This window comes from Scleropages formosus, chromosome 1, assembly GCF_900964775.1.
Source record: "Scleropages formosus chromosome 1, fSclFor1.1, whole genome shotgun sequence".
Classification (NCBI taxonomy): domain Eukaryota; kingdom Metazoa; phylum Chordata; class Actinopteri; order Osteoglossiformes; family Osteoglossidae; genus Scleropages; species Scleropages formosus.
In genome coordinates, this window is record NC_041806.1 from 51,695,229 (window position 1) to 51,712,274 (window position 17,046).

At 44.3% G+C, this 17,046-nt stretch overlaps 1 protein-coding gene across 1 annotated transcript; it reads right to left on the reverse strand.

Moving 5' to 3' along the window:
- Window positions 1–6,979: 6,979 nt before the first annotated feature.
- LOC108920196 (M-phase inducer phosphatase 2-like) lies at window positions 6,980–15,733 on the reverse strand. The gene is made up of 15 exons (XM_018728787.2): window positions 15,258–15,733; window positions 14,293–14,393; window positions 13,911–13,962; window positions 12,704–12,742; window positions 12,216–12,252; window positions 11,961–12,056; window positions 11,725–11,841; window positions 11,422–11,553; window positions 11,217–11,294; window positions 10,508–10,678; window positions 10,261–10,359; window positions 9,603–9,665; window positions 9,115–9,210; window positions 8,395–8,640; window positions 6,980–7,862 (listed from the first exon to the last, which is right to left on the reverse strand). Exons 1-15 carry the CDS (start codon window positions 15,437–15,439, stop codon window positions 7,725–7,727), a joined length of 1,647 nt encoding a protein of 548 aa, XP_018584303.2. The 5' UTR covers window positions 15,440–15,733; the 3' UTR covers window positions 6,980–7,724.
- Window positions 15,734–17,046: the final 1,313 nt, after the last annotated feature.

Sequence of the window (17,046 nt, forward strand, 5' to 3'; positions counted from 1 at the left end):
CCCAAGCACTCGTTCCAATGTAAAACGCACGTCAACGTAACCGAACAGGAGAAGGACGGCTGTGCAAAATAGGACCTGCTATTTTAACAAAAATTTCTTGGCATTTAATAAAGGCGTTTCTGATACTTATTTTTTTAATTAAAAAAAAAAAAAAAAATCAGGCAAAAAGCGAGGCTTCCCTAAGAGGGGCCTCCGAGCGTTTCACAGGACACTGCGCATGCGTTGGTTCCACCATATTGCAGATACATTCCGTTTCCGTGACAACCAACATTCTAGCGAATTAAGAAAGCCGAGGATGAATGAAGCTGACGTTTTTCTCCAAAGCTATTTCAAATGATACGGTACATACCAATATTTGCCTCTTTAAAAAGCTGAGTATTTTTTACCGGCCTAATTCAGCGTAAATGCTTTGTTGAAGGGTTCTACAGCAGAGAGCGGGATTCGAACCTATGTCCTTTAAGTGCAAAGGCAGACTTCTGCTCCTTTAGCACCTTGTAGTGAAACTAACCTTGACCTCTGACACAAAGTGCTTGTGTGACTTTGCTTTGGATGAATCTGTGACATACACTAAGGTGCAGTTCCACATCCAGAAGGGATTTGACCAAACAAGGCAAACACATAGGAAGGGGAGCACTGTTCCACCCAGGTGTTCCTGTATTACTCCACCGATTACTATTTTTGGTGTATTTGTGGTCTCCCAATACCTGACAAGCTGTTAGTCAAACCCTGGGAGGGACAACTGACTCCAGTCCCTGTTTCTCTCAAGACATTGAACCCATAACCTGCCCATGTCTCTCAACACACTGCACACAGCTCCCAGTCCAGGCCATGGTCATGTCCCAGCTGCCTGGTTTTCCAGCCTTCACCATCAAAACCTGTCCAGCTGGTACAGAATACCACAGTACAAGTTGTTTGACCTGCCAGTGTCTCCATGTACATCTCATCATCATCTTTCTGCCCCGGGTTCCTGGAGCTGTCCGCACCAAAGTCAACACTTTGGCTGAGTGGATCTGCACACTCACACCTACGGGACCTCTGTAGAAACATTAACTTTTACACACACACACACACACACACACACACACTTTCAAAACCACTTGTCCCATACAGGGTCACAGGGAACCAGAGCCTACCCAGTAACACAGGGCGTAAGGGGAGGGGACACACCCAGGAGGGGACACCAGTCCATCACAAAGCACCCCAAGCGGGACTCAAACCCCAGACCCACCGGAGAGCAGGACTGTGGTCCAACCCACTGCGCCACCACACCCCTAACTTTTACTCATTTTAATAAATTAAATTAATAGTGTGCAGGGATCATCCTATCAGCACATGGTCTTATGTGGGACGCCACCCAGAGGATGATCCCTGCAGACTAACCCACTTTGTTGCATTTGCAATAGTCTTCTTGGTGTGTATGAAGGTCAAAAGAAAGCATACATTTTTCTGAAAAAACTGCCTTTCATATTCATATTCTGCTGGAGTTGTGGGGTGTGGGGCGGGGGAGTCCCGATGGAGATGTAGGATTTTATGTCTCCAGCTAATAACCAAATTTTATTTCTATGAAAGAACAGCCTGTAATTCATGAAAGTTTTATTATGTCTAATGAGCAGCTCATGTTCAATAAGAGCAGAGCAGCGGAGTTATGAATTTATGGCTGTCTCTTCCACGCTCCTGCTGTTATTAATGGTTCAAATCCCACCTCCCGCTGGGGTACCCTTGAGCAAGGTGCTTACCCTGAATTAATATGGTGAAAAAATATTACCCAGCTGTTTAAGGGGATAGATAATCGTAGGGACCTTTACGCTGTAAGTCACTTTGGAGAAAAGCATCAGCTAAAAGAAATGATGTGTCTCTTATACTGTATGTACCTAATAATATGCCTAATGATAGGGACAACTGGTAGTGTAGAGGTTGGAGCTGCTGCCTGTAGAGCCCAAGGTTGGAGGTTGGAATCTTACCTCCCCCTGTAGTATCCCTGAGCAGGGTACTTACCCTAAAATTTCTCCAGTGCAATTACCCAGCTGTATAAATAAGTAAATCAGTGTATCTGGCTTTGGAAGAAAGCATCAGCTAAATGAATTACTAGAAATGATCTTGAGTTTTGTAAATGTGGACCGAATCAATACTGAACATGTCCCCCATCCTCCTGTTTTACTGCACCGCACCCTTTCTGATTATTATAATACCTTCTCTTTACCAGGAACGTTTCGTGTGTTTTTTCCGTTTCCCCTCCTGTCTTGGCGTGTCCTTCTCGCCCCGTGCGGTTTGTGACAAACAAGGCCTTCGCTGTGCGACGCTTCCTTCCACAGCCGACACCCGACCACAGTCCCCTCGTTTCTGCAGAACCCCCTCCCTGCTGTCACTTAACACCTTTTTTTTTTTTTTACCACGAGAATCCTGGCCAGGTTCTTGTACACTGTTTTATTGACTCCATACGTTCACATTTGGAAAAGGGCGACGCCAGTTACTGGAACAAGGCAGCAGGTGGCGTAGCGGTTAGAGTTGCTGCCCTTGGATGCAGATGTGATAGGTTCAGATCCCACCTCCTGCTATTGTACCCTTGATCAAGCTACTTACCCTGAACTGATGCAGTAAGAATTACCCTACATGTTATCAGTGTTACTCACTGTTAAAGTGCATACACTGATTTACCCAGCTGGGCCATGTTATAGTGTCACTTCAGGATAAATGCCTTGATCAAGGTAGTGGGATTTAAACCTACAACCTTTGATTCCAAAGGTGGTGGTACAAACCACCACACCACCTGCCCTGGATAACAAACACTCATATTACACTTTGGTTTTCTCTGAAAGACAGAGACACTTTGTGTCTCCTTCTTAAACAATCCTAAGATTTTTTAAACACCCGATGATTTTAAGAACTACGTATCTGATAAAACTATAACATGTTCAAAATGAGATTTTCATAAATCTAAATGACAATGATATTGTTCTTCACTTTTAACAGTTGGAATTAGTTTATTTATAGTAATAATAATAATGTATCATAGAATATGAAACACTTATCAAGTACTGTACAATATTTGAAACATAACAGATTCTTTTGTTTGCAAATTTGTAAAACTTTTCTTTTTAGACATTTAAATCTAACAATAGAACAATGTAACAACGGAAAGACAAAGATTTTTTTCAGCGTGCACATTTTTCTTGCCGACACACCAAACAGGAAGCTGCTACGGAGTCCGAATGACTAAAGTGGAAACCACTGATGTACCTTCAAATGTCTCTCCATTGCAGCACCGTACAATTCGCAGCCTCTCTAGAGCAGGAAAAAAAAACTGGCCGAGTAAGAATAGAATAAACCGGAAGAGCAGCGGCTGAAGAAAAACAAGGGCAGAACGTGGCGGTGCAGGAAACCAAGGTGAACACGTGGCTCAGGCGAAAAGGACCCATCAGGTGAAATGACCATCCTGGGGGGCTTTTATATCTACTTTTATTCACTTAGCAGGTGAACAACTCAGGCTGAACGGAAGTGCATCAACAGCAGATGAAGAGCCGTAGACACGGACACAGCACAATGTGTCCAATACCACGGTACACAGACGTCGTATATGGAAGCGGTGGGAAACACAGAGGCGATGGGGACAGGTGGTGTGATGTGACGTTACGGAGCAGTTAGGAGATCAGGCTCTGAAAGGGATGTTCATTCACAAGAGATTCAAAATCAAAAGCCCTTAGGTTCTCAGTTCTGGCCCCAGTGCGGCGGAACGAGCTCCCTCTGTCCCTCACAGCTGCTGAATCCCTCTCAAGACTCAAGAAGGGTCTCAATCCCATGTCCTTCAGAGCCACTTCTCCCCTGATCTCCTCACTGCTGCCTGCTTTGAGAATCTTCATGCGCTGTTTACGTTTGTTTACTCGGAGGCGCACGTGGCTTTGGAGAGATGCACCGCTGAACGAATAAGTGTCAATGTAAATAAATGTAAAGTGTTAACATGAGGAGGGAGGAACAGCTGCGCCGAAGGAACGGACACGAAACGCTCGCTCATGGTTAACAACAGCTTTCAGGGCTTTGCTTCCTCAGCTGCTCCAGAAGACGACACACAGAAGCAGCTGCAGGATGACAGCGGGGCTCAGCGGGGCTCAGCGGGGCTCAGCGGCTCTGACGACTGAATCAGCCGTGGGAGGAAACGGCGACACGAGCCGATCGGTCGTACAAAAGACAAAAAATTAAATTATAAAAAAAAAAGCCATGACCAGAAGTGAGGACATTGGAATGACCAGAAAGTCGAGTCTGTCACGTTATTTCTAAATATATTTTTCAGTTTTATTCCCCATGAATATATTTTGCAAAACTATATACACACACACACACACACATTTTCAGAACCGCTTGTCCCATACGGGGTCACGGGGAACCGGAGCCTAACCCGGCAACTCAGGGCGTAAGGCTGGAGGGGGAGGGGACACACCCAGGACGGGACGCCGGTCCGTCGCAAGGCACCCCAAGCAGGACTCGAACCCCAGACCCACCGGAGAGCAGGACTGTGGTCCAACCCACTGCGCCACCGCACCCCCTGCAAAACTATATATACTGTATATAATTAAATGAATAAAAATCATGAGCTGAGCTAAGGTGACAGGATATTGTGATGACCAGAAAGTTCAGTCTATCACATTATTAATTTTTGTTCAGTTTTGTTCATTCAGCTTTTTTCCCCAGAATATATTTATGATGAAATGTTATTCTGCAAAATGAAACCAAGAATTTTTAGTGATTTGCAGCAACATAACTGCTAAAAAACAAAACAAAAAAAAAACAGAAATATTTTACTATAATCTCTGTAGCAGATTAGAGCTGCTGCTCTTGGACTCTCGGACCCGGATACAAACCCCACCTCCTGCTGTAGTACCTTCGATCAAGGTCCTTACCCTGAACCGACACAGTAAAAATTACCCTGCTCTATATAAGGGTAAATTGGTGTAAGTTGTTTTATGTCCATTAAATGCACAAAAAAAAGTTTGTTTGTGCACTTTACCTGGTCACACCCACTGAGCGAGAGAGGCGTTCAGGCCGTGAACTTGGGTTCGACCCTCCACTCACTTCACACAGCAGTTTCACTTTTGCTCACCTGCTTTTCCTCACTTATAAAGCAAATTCACAATTACATTAGTTGCAACGCATGAATATATGTTATATGACAGGTTATGATTTCCAGTTAGAAAAATGTCATTTTCAGCAGTCAACATAAGAGCAAATTGTCATTTATAATCTCAGATTTTTAAACTGTTAGTGTAGTATTATCATTTTACAAGTGTTACTCCAGTGTATCATAAAGATGTGATTTATTTCAATGATACACAATAGTAATCTTGCTACATGTACATAACATTTACATTTTTAAACAATTTTATGAAAACATTGTGCATTGTGTATTTAGATTCATACAACTGCAGATCAGTAGAAATTTTGAAATAGTTATTGTAAAAAAAAAAAAAACTTTAATTTCGCCAAATTTTGCACCACTGGGGAGAAAGAGGACCAACGATCTTGATGAAGGACGACGGCGCTGCAAATAATACAATTCCTTCCAATTATGTATCTGCAAGAAAAATGTTCAGCAGCAGTTTGGATCAGAGGTCACTTTTCCCCCTTTTTTAAGCACCCATCTGTGACACGCCGGCTGAGCGGAACTGTCGTCCTCAGCAGTTCAATCGCTTTTTGTCACGTTTCCTTACAAGTCCAGCTTTTCTTTTACATCAACTCTCCACCTGCTAAATGTGCTTTGGCAAAGACTTCAGCCTGAAGGCCTCGAGCCTGCTGTCCGAATGAGACGCTGTAGTGACATGGGTTTGAATTCAGCTCCATCTGTGTGGAGTTTGCATGTTCTTGTTAGTTTCCTCCAGGTGCTCTGCTTTCTTTCCACAATCCAAAGATGCATTTTAGATGAACTGGTAACTAACATCCTTTGTGTGTGTGTTACACTGATATGCTGTGCAATGTGTGAAGGGCTGTAGGTAATTTACTGTATTCTATCCCCCATTAAAGGTGCCATACACACTAGTCAATTGCTTTACAGCACTTGAGAAAAAGCATCTGCTAAATTAATAAATATATGAAAGTGGGAAACACCCCAACGTTTGAGGAAAACGCGTTTCAAATGAGAGCTGCGTGCGAACGTTAGCTGGCTGAAGGCCAGGGTGGCCCTGTGCCACGAAGAGCTCACGTGGCCGCTTCACGTGCACAAGCTGAGTGGGCAGGGCCTCTGCTCCACCAAGGAGGAGGGGTACTGCAACACACACACACACACACACCAGCCGTTTGGAAAAAATACAGCTTATGGGGGACGCCTGCAGACCGGGAAGGGCGCAACTGCTGCAATGGCAGTGTGTGTTCTCACAAGAGTGTTTATGTCAGAATGTGGCATCACTATGTGCAGCCCTACCAATTAATAAAAGCTGCTGCCTTTGGATCCAGGAGTCATAGGTTTGAATCTCACACCCCACTGTAGTACTCTTAAGCTAGGTACTTAGGGTAAGTAGGTCCAGTGAAATTACCCCACTATCTCACTTGAAATAGCTAATGGACACCCCTTTGAAGAAAAAGCAGAAGGATCCCCCTATAAATAAATAGTGTGATTATGACAACCCATTTATGTAAAGTACCTTCAGTTCTATGTAGAACAAGATTCAGCATATCCCCCCCCCCCCCCACTTGATACCACTGCTTAATTGCAATTAGAACATGGGAAACCTTTTGCAAATATATTATATTAAAAGGGGAACCCACCCTGAAAAGACTACAAATTTTACTTTACCACTTACACTAAAGGATTAATTTCCCTTACTCCATTATGACCTACACTGTATGAATGGGGTAAAACTATGTGACAGTTTTAAATTGATACAGCTGCCCAATAAGCTGTTCTACCCCTAACACTAAGTATGGCGTGATAGTGCTATTACAGCATTATGAACCACAGGCTGCGTGCGCACACAGAATAAGTCACAAGAAAGGCTTCAAGAAAACCGAGATTTATGATTACAAATTGCACACATTAATACAACAGTGAAACCAGAGCAGGAAATTAAAACCCAAGAACGGTAAAGGACGGCTGTGCGATTGTCCTAAGACTGAACCTCGGGCATCTGAAGGAGGCGTCTCCAGTCGCTGGATGGTTCATCTCTGGTGTAACACACACACATCCTTTTAAGTAAAACCCAGACCAGTCAGACTCCCCCCCGCCCCCAGCCCAAATGTGTGTCACCATTCAACATGTCAATTCCCAGAAACTTCTGCCACTGTGCAGTTGAAGGACCTCTAGATGAGCAATGGGTCCTTCTGGAAACTTATAAAACAACCCCATGATTTAAGGCAGAGCACCAAGTTTGCACACTTAACACCAATTAAATGCACACTCAACTTTGATTTAAAAAACATTTCTAAAATTAAAACTTATCAAAAAGTTCAGGAAACAGTTTGATGCTGCACCTTCTCTTCAGAAGGTAAGTGCTGCAGGTAAGAAGGAACTGCACTTCACTTGTATTAGTGCTGAGACTCACCTCAGCTGGAAAATTGTTAACAGGTACAAAATAAGGTACATTTTCTCCAAAATGGCAGCGTCCCATTTACCATGGTAAGCAGACCTCTGCAGAGGTGAGCCAATAGACCGAGTGTGGGTCAGCCGCCTGTGAAAGAGGGTCCGGTCCGAGCCCAGAGTAACCGAGTCAGTGAGATTAGGTCTGGACCACCACCACCCTTCCTCACAGCTTCAGACGGGTGTAATGGTCCCTCTTGCTGCGCTCGCCAGCCCAGCTGCGGCTCTTCAGGCGGAACCTGCGCAGATCCTCCTTGAAGTCTTCATGGGTCATGGGCCGGTAATCCTGGGGCTCGCACTGGGTCTGTGGATGGGACCAGAGACCATACTGAGGAACAGGTCGAGAGGTCCAAGCTTGGACCTCAACAGCATTATTTATGTGCTCAACTCCTGTTGTGTCTCCCAAAGCAGGTGGGACAGGACTCCAGCATCATGTCCCCTCACACTCAGCTCTTCCATCTGGGGAATCTGAATGTCACATTACTTCGTCTCATGCATGAGAACACGCATATTTCAAAATAAGAATTCTAAATCTAAAGGGTGTCCCATTTGTCACTGCACCCCTTATCAATTAAAAGTATAGTAAATAAGCCTTTGTGCAACAATGACGACTGACAGCAGGTGGTATAGGAATTGGGGTCCAGTTCTGGGATTTAGAGACTAGATGTTTGAATCCAAGCTCGTGCTTTAGTATCCCTGCAGGGGTCTGGGAACTTCCTGCTGCAGGAGCCAAAACAGTCAGTGACTGGCAAGACTCTAGATGAACCCATTGTGGTAAAGAATTGAAAGAGCTGTGCTGGGTGTTTGGGCATCATCACAACATGGGTGATGCTCACCTGGAAGAGGGGAAAGAACTCCTTGTAGCCTCCTTTCAGCACATAGAGCTCTGGGTAGTGCAAGCTGGGATACTCGTTCAGCTCACGGTCTCTCTCGCGCACAAAGCGGCACATGCGCGGCCCGCGCTCTGACGAAAACTCACAGTGGAAGATCAGCAGCACTCGCTTGTCGGGGGAGGATGGGGCAATGGGCCGCTTCAGGAGGTACTCCTCCACCTCATCCTCCTGGTGGAGGTTCACAGCCCCCTGTGACGCAAGAGCACGGCAGCTCAGGAAGGAGGACTGAAGTCAGAGCTTCAATTAAATCAGCCCTCAAGGGTTAAAGTAAGAATCAGCCAGTCAACACAGGGTTAATTTCTCAGCCCACAGAATTTCAGCTCCAGGTGTTAATTACAAACATTTATCCCATCTGTACCATCTCCCAGATAATGCAGCAGATGACAACCTTCTCAAAGACAGCTGACAGGAAGTGTGAGTTTAGTCACATGACCACATGAAAGGCAGCAACACCAGTGAACAGAAACCTAGAAGCACCGGTTTAGTTACGAAGCCTTAAATTACACTAGAAATCATCCCCCACATTGGCCTGTAAGGGTTTACCAGGACATTTACATTAGCTATCTAGTAAAATTAACAAGTTACTCAAGTCAAGTTTTGTCCATGTGTGAGGCTAATCAGCTCCGCTATCAGTTCCCAAAAGGGAACATGATCGTAGGCTACCTTGATGTGACCCCCTTCGAACTCATAGGGGTAGCGGCAGTCGATGACAACGATTCGCTCAACGTCGTCAAACTGGCCGTTCAGCGCTGCCACCATCTGAGGAAGGAGATTATTAAACACCAAGGGGGACAGACAGCACGACCCAAACAACTCCCACACAATGACTTTAAAAAGGATAGGAAGCCAAGTGCTGCAAGGCTGGTTGGACAACTTGCTTAGGTAACAGGATGTGAACTTGGAATCTAAATGTAGATGGTGACTCTACTACAGCGTTCAGCAGATGGCCAACAAGGCACTTCAATACTGCACTGTACCATAGTACAGTCAAAAAACACATGATTTCCCCAGATGCATTTGAGAAAAAGAAATGTGTTCCTACAAGTTCCACTTCCTGGTCGTTTCCACTAGTTCGTGTACCTCATTTTGGAGAGGAAGGGTTCTGACTAGCGACTAAATGCAAACATGGTCCGAAAAGTAACATGTCTCACCATCTCTGCAGTGATGTACTTGAGGTCTTGGTGCTTCCCATCCACAGTTGGCAGGACAAATGGCTGCGGGCACACGATTAGTGAGAAAAACCACACAATGCAAGGAAACATGAGATTCTGCTGAAGAGGAGGGGAAGGAAAAAAAAAAAAAAAAAACACACACACACACACAGTTATAACGACTTACTACCACAACGTAACAAATTGAATAGAAAATAAGAGTTATATCAAATCATACTTCTGACATTACCATCTTTTCAAAAAAGATATTCCCCATTCTTGAAATTAGCAAATTCTAGCAAAATTTTGGCACCTCCTTCCAATACTGCAGTACCTTCTAGGATCTAAGGCTTTCTACAATATTAGTGTTCTGGTGCCTTCTAGAATCTTCCAATGGCTGTAAAGTAGCAAACTAAAACTGACCCTCCAGAAGAACTAGCATTTTTTTCCTAGTCGGTACACTAATCATAATCAACGCAAAAACCTAGAACTTTGGAAAAGTGTAATCATTAATGGGGTTTGAGGCAGTGATTGTCTTAATGCCCACAAGCACCAGCCACTTGTCCAGTGCACTACCTGCTTATACGTGACAACCATGCAAGAGCTATGATGCACCTGTGGAAAAGGTACCAGTGAGCTTCAGCACCCACTAACACACCTTGCTGAAATCTCCGATTAACTCCTTGGCATCGCCATCCAGCAGCTTCTCGATCTCAGCCTGACTGAGAGACTGGGACCGCTGAATAACCCTGCAAGCCTGCGAAGGAAAGGACATCACTGAGGGCTGACCTGCCACAATGCGAGAGTACAAGTTTGCTAGATGATCAAGGACATGTTCTTGAAACCTTTGTGAGCAGGTAAACCTCCCATGTAAAAGGTAAAGTGAGGTGTTACTGCAGTCTAACCTGATGCTCCCCATCCTCAGGAGCAGAGGGAGTCCCTGCCACACTGCGCCTCCTCTTGACCTGCACAGGGGTGGCCTCATCCCGGGGGCGATTCAATCTCTTCATGGCAGGGCGGGTCCCCATGGGCAGTGAGGGGGAACGGAAGAGGCCCCGTGGACGGCAGATAATGGGCTGGAAATACGGCGACAGTCGAGGAAAATCTTATAAAATCACATCATGGCAATTTCTTTTGAGATAAAGGAGTCCTCAAACATTGAGCGAGGAGACATCCCACTTCGGAAACATGTCACTTTATCATCATCTTTGACTACCAAGGAGGATTTAAACTTCTACATCAAAATATAAGGGACTGGATTTCAAATTTAGCCAGAAAAATCATGTTTCACACCACCTTGGGAGGGGTAAATTCATCCCAGACACAAATAAGCCTAATTTGTGTAGAACTCCAATGACTAGTACTCAGTAAATGTCTTGACACTATTGCTGAAATACTAACTAGAAGAGGTTTTAAAAAAAAAAAAAAAGTTCTGGAAAGTAAACTGATTCAGATGGTGACTAATCTCCCTTTGTAAATAGAACAATGCGCTGCTTTCCTCTGCTAGAAAATTAAGTTTATTTGCATGATAATTCAAAGAAGTACTGGAATGTCCTGACATCTTAAGTGACAGACATTCACGTTACACTACTCAGATGAATAGTATGGTCTCACCGAGGCTGTGGACTCCACCTCGGCCACAAGCGGAGCAGTCAGGAGACTCGCCATTCCTGAAGGCATGTAGGTGTCACTCTGCACAGGAACAGAACAAATGATCCATGATCATGTCCCACCAGATCACAACAAGCAGTAAGCAACCACTACCACACATGTTGAGCATGGGGCCCAAAAAAAAAAAAAAGGGGGGGGGGGGACTGACCTCCACATCACTATCCAAGATGTCAAGGAAGCCATCGTCATCTTCATTCGAAGAAGTCAAGGAGGAACGTCGCAGAGTCACAGGGCTGCCGTCACCCAGCAGGTGCTGCCGGATTACAGGGTCTGGAGACAGCTAGACAGGAAGTGAACATCTAACTCAAAACATGAAGTCATCATAGATAAGACATTAAAGTATGTCTGCAGCTATGGTGGGAACAAGAATGCAGTTTCCCAGCCAAGAACATGAGATTGACACCATTAATCAGCAATACTCCCAGACCCTGCTAGAAACCTGGTGACCTACGAGCTCTGGGGCGGAGTTGGGCCGACGAGCCAACACCTCCCTGCCCTCTTTCCCGTGGGTTGTCCTCGAGTTGCACCGGGACACAGGCCGCGTTGGCTTCTTGAACTCAAACACATCCTGGAAAAGCACAGCAAGTGAGAAACAAGCATCAGGGATGATGAGCCATCCAATCCACAGCATGTGTATAGTGGCAGAAGTAAACAAAAAAAAAAAAAAAAAACAAAAAAGCCACTGACATCAGGCACATTCTCCTTGTTGCTTTGTCCTGTTGTCAACTCGTAGTTGCAGGGCTCAAGATCTCTTCCTTTTGAGGTAGGGCTCATGGGTAACAGCTATAAAGAGATTGAGGGAAAAAGGAAGCAATTCAGATCAAATGACTGAACTATCAAGCTGATGTACTGCTGACAAATAGAGTCTCCTCAAACAAGTCAAACGCTTCCACCAACTAAATACTCTGGTGAATTTTTGTTGTAGAAATAGTATCAAATTACTGGAAGTGAGCTGATTCTTCGGATTGGCATCTTGTTGCTGAAGTCAAAAAGAAAACGGAGGTCAGTCACATAACAACCAGGAATATACTGTAATCTCATAACTGTGCAGTAAAGCCAACAAGGTCACTAGTCCCACACTGCTGGGGTCCAAGGAGCTACTCTCCCAAGAAGAGAAGTTCCTTCGCTCTTCTTAAGTTCCATATCTTAAGGATAAAATATAAGGCACATGAACCTGGTTGTTCTTTATAGTCAAATAGGAAAAAGCTAAAAAAAAAAAACCAACTGGGACTTCAGTACACTAGTTCCCACAAACATTCAAGCTCTGAATTTCTGAGGATGCAATTTAAAAAGCTGCAGCTGAGAATTGTGATTTTGGATTTACCCCCCAAAAAAATTCAGACTCTGGTCTTAATTGCATCTGCTAGTTGAGAAGCCACTGTACTAATATGAAGAACACATTACTCAAGTATTTGAATTCCAATACTTACTCCACCAGAACACTGTCTTCCACAAGTGACTTTTCAAAGCTGTGGGGGAAAATAAAAAGGTATCAGTAAAGAGATTTCAGATGAAAGAATACTGAAGAATCTATAGACAGATTTGGTCACAGTGTAAAGTGAACAATGGGGAAACAAGTGGTCAAGAGGACTCAGAGCAGAGTACAACCAAAATACCAAAGTGAAGCAGTAGAATACACTGGTAATACCCCAATTAGCATTTGGCTTAGTAACTTCTCGGTTTCACATTTCTCATCTTAACCGCCAACAAACGGGGGGTGTCATTAATTTCCATAAACCACCAGGGCATTGGAAATGCCTCCCCACAGGCAGATGGCCTTTTGTATTTCCTCCAAAAGGGGGGATTAAGGCTTCAGCCACCCAGGAGGAATACAGAGATCAGAACAACCACTGTAACACCACCACAAAGTCCCATTTGAAAAATTAACAACTCTAGCTCTTCACACAAGCAGCCTCACACACTGCAGAGAGGTGGAAAAGTGCATCCCAGGAAACAGATCTAAGAACAGAACTTCACGGAAGATGCTTTTAGGTTGTTTTAAGAAGCCCTGCAGACATGAGCATCTTACATAGCATCTACTTCTGTGTAGACACTCCTCTTACACTGTTGTGCTTTATTACTCTACAATAATGGCTTTTTCCTGACACTGGTGAAGAGAACTACCATTTCATGTCAAATTGGAAATACAGTTCTACAAATTAGTGTAGAATTTCTGCATCACTGTGGTAAAAAGCTAGTGGGATGAAAATAGTATATATGAGGGTACTTAAAGTATCTGCAAGTCTATATTAAAACATTACTGTAGAGATACATGCGCTGGGGGACAGAAGCACACACGCCACTCCAAGGACAATATGTACAGAGTGTTAACTGATCCCAAATAAAATGAGAGAAGTACAAATAAAGGTCTGATGGTACCAAGTCCAAATGTACAGCAAGTCACTACAAGCACAGGAAGCACCATGACTTACAAACTCCAGTGTTTACACAACTGCTACTTCACATGTTTAAAATAATTAAAGCTCAAACCTCTGATTATCTTTGGGCTACAACCAACCCCTCCCCACAGGCACTGCAGAGGTTCAGCCCTCAGTATTTACACCCTGAAACAAGGAGCACTGCTACAATAAGGGAGCCATCAAGCACTGGAGTTCAGTGGTAAAGTATACGACATACATGTTCTCCATGTCCACCAGGTCCAGGGGGCTGGGGGAGTCCATTCCAAGCCCTGCAAAACAGATATTCAGTGAATAAGCAGGTTATGGATCAAAGGCACCCCAACCCCTCCCCAGGCACCAAGACAAGAACACAGCTTCAAAGTACCATCTCTCATGCCAAGTGTCCTTCATCGCTGTAAACGAGTCACCCGTTGCTCAAGTAGATTTCATCACCTAGCTATGAGATGAATCAGCAGGCGCTGCCCCTTTGCACAGACTGTACAAATAATCCAGAAATTTGTAGCCAATTCTTGCCTTTCAATAAAATGAGAAGTCAATTTCAAGCTCAACAGGAGAGAAGCTCTTCACGTCTTACTCCGCAGTAAGACACTTCAGCATACCTGCATCAGATGATGTGTCCGAGGCAAAGGAGGGAACCTTTTGGAGATATGCCGGCCTTGTTCTTTTAGGGGTATCACACTGGCTGCCATGGGAATGTACCCTTAAACAAAGCACAACACAGATTTTTTTTTTTTTTTTTTTTTTTTAAATCTGCAGCTACTCCAGTTCTTCGACACTCTGGGAAGATGTCTAACAAGCTCTCCGGAGGAAAGCTCAGAACTATTTTAGCAAAAAAAAAAAAAGTTTACAATTTGCTCTACATTCTTCAAAAAAAATCACAACTAAAATTGTTTTTAGTTTATGGTAACAAAGCTCGTTCTAATTAAGATGAACATTCTAACATACAGATGACTCCAAGTTTTCATCTTTGTTCTCCTGGAGAAGTTACATTGATCTGCATGATCACTTGCCTGAGTTGATGATTTATAATGTAAAAGTTAAGCTGTATTTCTGGTAAACAAATCACGCAAGGACATTCTTCTCTTAAAGTCACTTTGCAGAATCAGAAAAACATCCAACGCGTATAGCTATTTCATTGTATCGCTCCGGCCTTCATCTTTCTGTAGCCCAGCAGCACTGCCCCTTTCGGCTTTCCATACTGTATATACTTAAAAATAAGAGCACAGCTGCACACGGGAACGCACGCATGCGTCGCATGATTTTATTAAAATTATTTATTTTTGGAATTAAACACTCACTCAGCAGCGACGTGAATGGCTTTACTTACACTGATTTACCCGGGCCACAGCGGAGTCATTCTTACTATCAAAACGACAGGCCCAAGTGGCTCGGGGTTCCACAGAGCAGGAGGAGGGTTTGGTTTCGAACCTGCCTCGAATCCCCTCGTCGTTAGGCAGCTCTAACCACCACGCCCCCTACAGGCCCTCAATGAAGAGGGAGTTAAGTGCAAAGGAAGGACGCACGCGGGCGTGACGGAGGCGCGCGGGCGCGGGAGTACTACTACCTGTTGCTGCCGAGGCCCGCTAGGTGAGTCATGTTGAGCGCCAGGTCGGTGACGGGGGACAGCGGGGACCCCTCACGGCGGACGTCCAGCACGCAGGGCGAGGAGGAGACTAGGCCCAGCAAACGGCGCTTGTGGCCGCCGGGACTGCCGCCGCCGGTCGCGCGCACTCGAGCCAAGTCCATTTTGAATTCGGCGGCCCGACGCGCGGCGGGCGGGGAAACGCGGCTGAAGCGAAGCGAATGCTCTCTTGCTGAGGCGCCGCCGTCGCGTCGCGTTTCAAACAAAAACGACTCGTTCGTCTTCGTGGCTCATCGCGCGGGGATAACTAGCGCGAACTGGAGGTAGACTGCAACCTGGCGCTGAAATATTGCGGCAAAAACAAACACAAGCAACCATGACGCGTTTGCGAGCCCAAATTCAAACCCCCTCACACGGCGAACTTCCCCATCCTTCCCGGCTACTGCTGAGCAAGTGCTTTTTCTCTTCTATTTATCTTCAAAAAGAAAAGGCACACTCGCGGCAGTCTCTGTTAGCCAATTAGCGAGAGCGTTACGAGCCGTCGTCATCCTCCCAGCCAATCGCAAATGTCTCATTGGGAGGGGCGGTTCTGCCTGGCAACGGATTTGTCTGCGGACCAATGAAAACGCACATTCCACCGCATGGCTCTGTAATTTTGACCAATGGCACGTTTAGAATTTAAGAATTCCGTGGGAGTGAAATTACTTGTTTTCCCGCGGAGCAGTTTAACCGCGGAACACGCCCCTCAAAACAACCAAACCAAATCGAGCGGCGGAACGAATTGGAATGTACCACACGACGGGGGCACTTTCGATCCACGGCTCAATTGTGTCATGAAATAGTGCATTTTATATAATAACAACGCATTTCAGTTCTGACAAATAAAGTTCTAATTAAGTATGTAGAGCCTCGTATTTTTAATTGCATTTTTAAAAGTTTAAATCCGAGCTCTAGTTTTACCCTCCCCCCATAATTCAGTCATAGTTGAAAGTCCAGAAAGAAGAGGGAGTTTTAAATGGTAACAACAGCCATCCGAAAGCAGCGCGGCCGTGACGTCGATATCAAGTGTTATTCTTATTATAATATAATAAAGGATACTTGTACTGAGTCGAGGAAAATGTTTTGAAATCTTTCAAGAAGTATTCTATGCTTTGCTTATATTTTTCTATAGATTGGATTGAGGGCTGCGCTGCTGACAAATCATAATTGAATTTAGTTACAACAAGGCATAGAAAAATGATTTTGAAAAGACCTTTACTGAGCTGAGAAAATGATCACAGTACACTCGTGTTGGGAATCGCTAACATATCTATCAAACAGAGTGATATTTATCATAATAGTAATATAACCACTTAAAAAAGTGGTTTCTTACAGCACCCACTATAAAAAAAAAATTATTTATTGTTACATAAATACAAAAATTATACAGAAAAGTACACTAAAGGTCAGCAAAAAATAGCAATGAAACTAAAATAATAAGAGACAATATAAAGATGACACGGAAAAGATGGGAAATGTAATTTTACTTAGAAAAAGTAGGTTCTTATAAAATTCTGGGTGGACCAAAGGACCACAAAGCAACCATTAGGGTTGTGGTGGTTATGGGTTACTGTCACGGTTATTTTTACCAAGTTTTGTTAGTTTTCATGTTTGCCATGCACAGGAACTTAATTTTTTCACAGCTGAGCATCAGGATGCTAATGTGGTAAAACACTTTTTCTTCCATGTAAAACTTAAGGACAGACTCAGGACACAGTAGAATATGAGTTTT

What these genes read in the sequence shown, in the direction of transcription:
- LOC108920196 (XM_018728787.2), bottom strand. Translation starts at nt 15,439, where the DNA reads ATGGACTTGGCTCGAGTGCGCGCGACCGGCGGCGGCAGTCCCGGCGGC. An exon ending in CTGGTGGACATGGAGAACAT is followed by an intron (nt 12,743 to 13,910) that starts GTATGTCGTATA and finishes TTTCCCCCACAG; the next exon opens with CTTTGAAAAGTCACTTGTGG. An exon ending in TCTTGGATAGTGATGTGGAG is followed by an intron (nt 11,295 to 11,421) that starts GTCAGTCCCCCC and finishes GTTCCTGTGCAG; the next exon opens with AGTGACACCTACATGCCTTC.